General features: G+C 36.5%; 1 protein-coding gene across 1 annotated transcript; it reads left to right on the top strand.

The window, feature by feature from the left end:
• Positions 1-406: 406 nt before the first annotated feature.
• On the top strand, positions 407-6985 carry LOC104438295 (aldehyde dehydrogenase family 2 member C4). Its single transcript, XM_010051409.3, is given in 10 exon segments — positions 407-580; positions 1056-1198; positions 4655-5038; positions 5393-5446; positions 5448-5483; positions 5613-5786; positions 5880-6017; positions 6115-6252; positions 6362-6423; positions 6557-6985. Coding segments are annotated over 10 exon segments (1518 nt in total). The 5' UTR covers positions 407-465; the 3' UTR covers positions 6831-6985.
• The last annotated feature ends 669 nt before the right edge of the window (positions 6986-7654 follow it).

The raw sequence follows: 7654 nt of genomic DNA, 5'->3' as shown, positions 1-7654 counted from the left end.
ATTGCCTGGGATTTACACATATCATTTGCATGGTAACTAGAGAAACCAACACATAAATCTAGCTAACGCATTTGTGTTCGCATGAACTTTGACTGAAGCCTTGATCTTGACCTAACCAATCCGAGGGATTCGTGTGATTTTAAATGTTGTGAACATGAATTATGAGCTTTTATTGAATCTGACTGATGTCATTCGGTAAAATTCTTTTTTTGGAATAAAGTCCAAAAAGTAAAGGCAAAAATCAAGGAGGAATTCGTGGAAACTAGGTGAATTGTGCATCGTGACCGAATTTTCCTCTCCTTGTCACCAAGCAATAAATAAATATTGCTAAAAAACATTTTTTTTGCCCTAAAATTCCCCTATGTGTTGTGAGAAAGAAAACGACCATCTATTTTATAAAGGGATCCTTCCTCCGCCCTCCTCCCAAGAACGTAAAGAGATTTTTAGTGCAGAGAAGAGAGAGAGATGGCGGCGAACCAGAGCAACGCAAACAAAAGTCTGAAGGCTTATGATGAACATATTCCGGAGATCAAGTTCACCAAGCTCTTCATCAATGGCGAGTTCGTCGATTCCGTCAAAGGTAGAATTCAGAATGCTCATTCGAGTTGTCGTTTTCTTAGTAACTCACACGACAACGACGATGACCGCAAGGAGCAATCCTAGTTCTGTGTTCGTTTGCTTAGTAAATTTAGTTTTTCTTCTTCAGAAACGTACTCTCTTCACTTTCTTTAGTTTATCACGAGGGCCCTCCAATTCAATCGCCAGCTTCTTGTCACGTAATTGTCCCGAAGTTGGTTTGGTGTCATTCAAGCAGTTCTGTTTAGGATGAGTGAAATTCACTGCTCTGTTCGGAGCACAGAAAACGGAGCATCGAAAGGAAAAAACGACCCTCCGAATCGAGATTGACCTCGAGAGAATCTTACATCGTAGGATTTGCTGTTGGCCATAGAAAAACTCGCAGTCCCCACGAGTTCTTGTTCTCGTTTGGTTTCTTCTTCTTGTTCTTACATGTCGGAATTTCTAGTTTGTGATGGTGAATGAAATTGGATGAGCAGGGAGGACGTTCGAGACGATAGATCCGAGAAATGGAAAAGTTATAGCAAGAGTTGCAGAGGGAGATAAAGAGGATGTGGATTTGGCCGTGAAAGCCGCCCGCCAAGCATTTGATCACGGCCCCTGGCCACGCATGCCGGGTTATGTATGTCCCTTCCTTTCTCTCTCCCGTTTCGTCCTCATTTAATTTTCTTCAGATTTTTTTTCCATCAGATTAAAAAGACAGTACTAGTCGAAATTAATTCATTTAATTTTCTCTCTCCCGTTTCGTCCTTCATTTTATTTTCTTCAGATTCTTTTTCCATCAGATTAAAAAGATAGTACAAGTCAAAATTAATTCATAAATTCACTTATGGATTCATCTTATCGAAATTACAATATTAGTTTTAGCAGGGATTTTTGTGTGAGATAAATTGATCGAAACTGAGAATTTGAGAGTTTGACGCTCCATTTAGTAAATTGATTTTAGTGAATATATTTTTGTGTTACCTCATATCCATTTTATTAAAGAATCGTTATGGGTTCAAGTGCAATCTTAAACCTAAGAAAAATGATGGTTGAATACATAATTTGTGAGCATCGACTATAATGAAGCGTGGCATCACACTTATTTGTTTTTTCCATGTTGGGTAATAAAACAACCTCTTTGATCAATAGCAATAATTGTATTTTTTTTTCCCTTATGGGGCCAAAGGATAACTTGTGTGGGTGGACAAGTCTGTTATTTTCTCTGACCACACACCACGTTAAAAATAATGACACGTGAAAGAAACAAACTAATAAAAAAAATAACATGATTGATCGATTAATCTATATCCGGCCAATAAATAAGATATTTTTTCAGTTATTTTATCTATCTGTTCTTCCCCATATCATACCAACACTTTGTTATAAATAATGACAACGTGTATTATGTGTTATCAAACGTGGAAGTGCAGAAAATTAACACAGTTAGCAAAAGGCACACATAACCAAACCAAGAATGATCAATTTGGAAAATTCATCAATTTGTAAATTTTTTATTTTCTTGGAACCGGAATCGCGAAACCATTCAATGCTCACTACTTGTGATTTAGCTATGATTTAGTCCCTATGGATTTGATTGATAGTGTCAGACACCTAATTCAGGCCATTAAATACTTCTGTGGGGAGCCCCTCCGACGATAGGGAAAAACGAAAAAATCTGAGGAGACGATCCGTCACTTCATGGAAAGTGATGGGGACATGCTAACCATCCATCCCAATTGTGGGATTATGGCAACAAGAATTTACAGCTTCCATAATTAATTGCCAAAATTGACCTTTGAATTGTAAAATGACAAAAACTAGAACCACTAAAGAAAACCATACACATAATATACATTTAGCACAACACTACATACCAAAAGGAAACCAAAGGCTGCTTGAGACTTGTCAAATTAGAATTCCCAAGGTTTGTGTCTCATTTTGTATTATTACTAAAACATTTTAATATATAAAATATAGATTTAATCATATATGTGATTGCAGTAATTCGTTTTGTGTGTAAATATCGTCACTTGAGCTTGTCACTAGCACAAAATTATTTACTCTAATCATTTATTTTGATCAATGTCTGCATTTTTTGAAAAATATCTTTTGTTGTCAAATTAATTTGAGATTTTTAGGCTGTGATTCGTCATTTGTCAGTGTGAAGTATTATCCCATTTGAAGTCCTTACTTGGCTAACATTAAATTCATACAATATCTTAGTTCTCAAATTCAATTAAATTTTCATTTCCTTTTGGAAATTGTGCACGACAATTTACAAATTAATCTTGGTTCAAGGCACTAAATTTAAAATTGATATGAAAGGTTGGTTTCGCATTAACTCTTTCTTTTTCTATAGGTGTTTAATGTAGCTCTACATGATTAGATTCTGTATATTATTATTCTTTGAACGGCCTTAGTTTTTGTGGGAGCATTCATGGCAATTGATTTTGGAAGGTTTATACTCTGGTTACAAAATCCCATGCTTGAAATGTGCGGTCAGCAAGTCTCCATCACTTTTGATAAAAAAAGATTTAAAAAAAAAAATTCCGTCACATGATGGCACCGTCTTCTTATCATGGCTTGGGAAAAACGAAAATATTTACCAACAGAATTAATTTTCTATTATTTTGTTCAAAATCGAATTTTAATCAAGGAAAAATGATATCATTAGTACTATAACTTTTGTACGGTACTTATATAAGTACTATAACTTTTTTTTTATTACTTGAGTATACTTGAGCATCATAAGTTTCTCTTGTTCCGATCATTTGGAGATCATATAATTTTTCAATCGATCAAGTAAGGGTTATAACTTTTTGAAAAGGTTCAATATAAATGTTATGTCATGTTAGATTTTGGCACCCAAATGAATATTTAAAAAAAAAAATTGATGGTATTCAAATGATTAATTAAAAGTTATGAGTGAATGTTATTTTGAATTTATGACACTTAAGTAATTGAAAAAAAAAATTATGATAGTCAAGTGAGCACTATATAAAAGTTTGACACTTATGATATTTTTATTATTTCATCATCTTAACCATTACATTCGTGGAGAAGATATTTTTATTTCATTTTTCCTCCCTTATTTCATGGGGTTAACGTCCTCCTCCTCTCTTGCTTGCCTCTTTGAAATCGACAAATTAGGGCCCGCTCAGATTTGATCTCTATTTATGATTATGTTATTAAACATAGGAAATTTCGATCTCTTCATTGTAATTCAGTTGAAGAAGATTCTTCGATCAATCATAGAAGCTAAAGTACATAATCAACTTAAATGATATTTCTAATTTTATTCCCAGACGCTGCAGTTGCACAGGTATCCTTTTGTATGTTACATTTGTTTATGCTAGAATTAGGAAATATATATATATATATATATATATATATATATATATATATATATATTTCAGCATAGCTAACTTTAGCACTTTGTAGAATGCGACAATTGTTATGAGAAAATATATATATTGGGGGTACAGTGCATTCTTCTAGAAATAAAATTTACTTGTTCTCGAAATGTAATTGACTCAATTGAATTTATACTTAGTCTCTGCATTTGTTTCAGCTAGAAATGCCCTTTTCGAATTCTATATAGTTATTATATGCAACATATGTTGCAGTTCGTTTTTCTGAGAATATATGTTTTGGTTCATTTTCCTGCATCTAGACAAGCGTGCATAGAGATAAATGTCTAGCGTTATCTTAATAGAATATGCTAGACATTTAAAATTGACTTACTAGATGACATTGTCAAACTATTGTAGGTTCTCGAATGTGGCTCGTTGGTTTAAAATGTTCATTTATAGCCTGACATATCTCTTGGTAAACGAATTTTGTAGATCATCTAAATAAGGATAGCATTGTTCTATTTCAATCAGTAAGCAAGGCCTTTCTTCTTGTTCTTTTCTCGTAATTTTCATTTTGTAATCATAACAATTTAGCGGCAGAAAGAATAAGTGAATAGAAAAATTCATGTAGTTCTGTCTAAACCTCCAAAACATAGTTTTCCGTGTGCATCTCATTCTAAAATCCCAATGTTCATGAATTTTGATTTTTATATGACATATGATTGTAAATTCATCAACAGCAAAGGGGAAGGATCATGTCGAAATTTGCGGACTTGATCGAAGAGAATATAAACGAACTGGCCGCTTTGGACACCGTGGACGCCGGGAAGCTATTCAGCATGGGCAAGGCCTTGGACATTCCTCAAGCTGCCACAATGCTCAGGTACTATGCCGGTGCAGCGGACAAGATCCACGGTGAGGTACTGAAGATGTCGCGTGAGCTTCACGGGTACACCCTATGTGAGCCGGTCGGTGTGGTTGGGCACATCATCCCTTGGAACTTCCCGACCACCATGTTCTTCGTGAAGGTTGCCCCGGCATTGGCAGCTGGTTGCACCATGGTCGTGAAGCCCGCAGAGCAAACCCCTCTATCGGCTCTCTTTTATGCTCATTTGGCTAAGAAAGTACGTCAATTCATTTGGAAAAGACGCTTTTCAAAGCAGAAGTCATTCTTCTAGCGTGTAATTGTATTAATAAGTAGATAATTTAGTTACTTGGAACTAGATTTCAGTAGACGATAGGAAAAATTTCGTCATTTATTAGTCTAGAAATTATGGTTAATTATGAAGAGGATAGTCTCATCAATATATTGAAGACAACAATAGCGAAGCAAGCGAAAACATGATTTTGAATATCTGTTAGGCATTAATAAAGTAGTTCCAAAAAAAAAAGTCGTCCCAAAAAAAGAGACAGAGAACACGCATGGAGGTTATTCAGGCAATTTTTCTGCCTTTACATCTTGGTTTGCTTTGCATCAGGCTGGTGTTCCTGATGGAGTGATCAATGTTGTAGCCGGCTTTGGACCAACGGCCTGGTGCAGCGATAAGCAATCATATGGACGTTGATATGGTAAAATTTTGAGTTCTTTCTTTCATGAAACATTTTATTATCGTGCGATAACATCAGCTGAATTTTGTGATAGTGTATGCTTGTGAATTTTTTAGCTTGGACTGATGTGGCATGAAAATCTCACTTTAGGTCAGTTTTACGGGATCTACAGAAGTAGGACGAATGGTGATGCAAGCTGCAGCAACAAGCAACTTGAAACAAGTGTCCCTCGAATTGGGTGGGAAATCGCCTCTTATAGTCTTTGATGATGCCAATTTAGATACCGCTACTGACCTTGCTCTGACCGGTATCCTCTTTAACAAGGTACGGTGTCTGAACTTCTCAAGCCATTTGCAAAACCAAAGAATAAGTTCCAAATGCTCAAAATTGGTTTCTCCATTCAACTCTATGTTGTAGGGAGAAATATGCGTCGCGGGCTCTCGGGTGTATGTTCAAGAAGGGATCTATGAAGAGTTTGAGAAGAAGCTAGTGGCAAAGGCGAAGGCTTGGTCGGTCGGCGATCCGTTTGATCCAAATGTCCATCAAGGACCGCAGGTAAGAATGAACACCAGCAAGAAGCAAGAACATGCTAGATCTTGCGATAAAGCATATAATTGACAATTAGCCTCACACAAATTACACTAAATCCTAGGCTGGTAAGAAACAGTTTGAGAAGATACTTTCTTACATCGAGCATGGAAAGAGAGAAGGAGCCACGCTTTTGACTGGGGGCGAGCGTTTGGGCACCGAAGGGTACTACATAAAGCCAACAATCTTTGCAAATGTTAAGGTAAACTATCAATTCATAGTATATTTCTTAAAGAACATGAACCCTTATTTCAAGAGGAACTAAACTTCCGACTGATTTGTGATTTTGTCGAACTCTCTCCTTCCATCAGGAGGACAACATGATCATGAAGGACGAGATTTTCGGTCCCGTCATGTCGCTCATGAAATTCAAGTGAGTACTAGTCCCCGAAGCTATTGATTACCTGGTTCCGATGTAGTTGAACCACTACTATATGTAGCTGGAACAAACATGGAGACCTGTTATAGTACATTGGGCTACATTCATCATTTTATGGGGATGGCAGGACTGTCGAGGAGGCAATTAAGAGGGCCAACTATACGAGGTACGGCTTGGCAGCGGGGATTTTGACGAAGAACATAGATCTGGTGAACACGGTCTCAAGGTCAATCCAAGCTGGTGTCATCTGGGTAAATTGCTACTTTGCGTTCGACAATGATTGTCCCTATGGTGGCTACAAGATGAGCGGCTTCGGGAGAGATCTCGGTGTGGATGCTCTCCACAAATATCTACATGTTAAATCTGTTGTGACCCCAATTTATAACTCTCCCTGGCTTTGAGAGAAATTTATCTAGGAAAAAAACTTTGCATCACCTCAAATAATGTGTAATTCAGAAATTATAAGGTATAATTACGAGAAACAGAATACAAATCATTTTGGCATTCAGATGATGTCAACAATTTTATGCTACAAAACGGGTAGCTTTTGTGCGCAGTTTCTTTGTTGTCTATCGTCAAGAGTTTTCTTGTACTTTTTCACCCAAAAGTCAAAAAGAAGGGGTTGTGCGTTGATCTAGGATGGGAAATTACTTGGCCTGAAATTGGAAGGAAATGAAGAACAAATTCTGGAATTTAAGGTGCAGGAATAATGAATTTACAGGAACAAGAAGAAAATAAATTTAATCAATCGTGTCTGGAAAAAAAGAGAGAGCTCGCTTACAACATTTACGGCGGGGATTTGGAGTCCGCCAATAGTTACTCTAAATACGTTTATCGTTGCACACTCTCTGAGATTTTAGGCATGTTTTTTGTGCGTTGATAATCATTTTCCAAAGAAGTTACAACTAGAACTGGAAGCGAAGGAGTACCAAAGGTTAAAAGAAGACGATGATATTGCAACTAATGAAAAGTAATTTGGTACGATCGCCTCTTTCTTAGCAAGATCCATGCTGAGAGAGAGCAGTCAGTCAGGAGTATTAAAGATCTAACGTCTCTCTCTCTCTCTCTCTCTCTCTCTTCTAGATTTATCTTGGATTAATTGGACTAATATCTACAATAGGTAGTTGTTGCTAGTGATGTTGAAATCCCTCGGTGTTAGTTAAGTTGTGGTTAAAAATTACTTGGGGAGTAGTTAAAGTTTGTAATTATTGATAAGTCCTTCTGG

Source organism: Eucalyptus grandis, chromosome 2 (genome assembly GCF_016545825.1).
Source record: "Eucalyptus grandis isolate ANBG69807.140 chromosome 2, ASM1654582v1, whole genome shotgun sequence".
Classification (NCBI taxonomy): domain Eukaryota; kingdom Viridiplantae; phylum Streptophyta; class Magnoliopsida; order Myrtales; family Myrtaceae; genus Eucalyptus; species Eucalyptus grandis.
The sequence above is the reverse complement of the archived record's forward strand: the minus strand, read 5'-3'. Positions and strand labels throughout refer to the sequence as shown.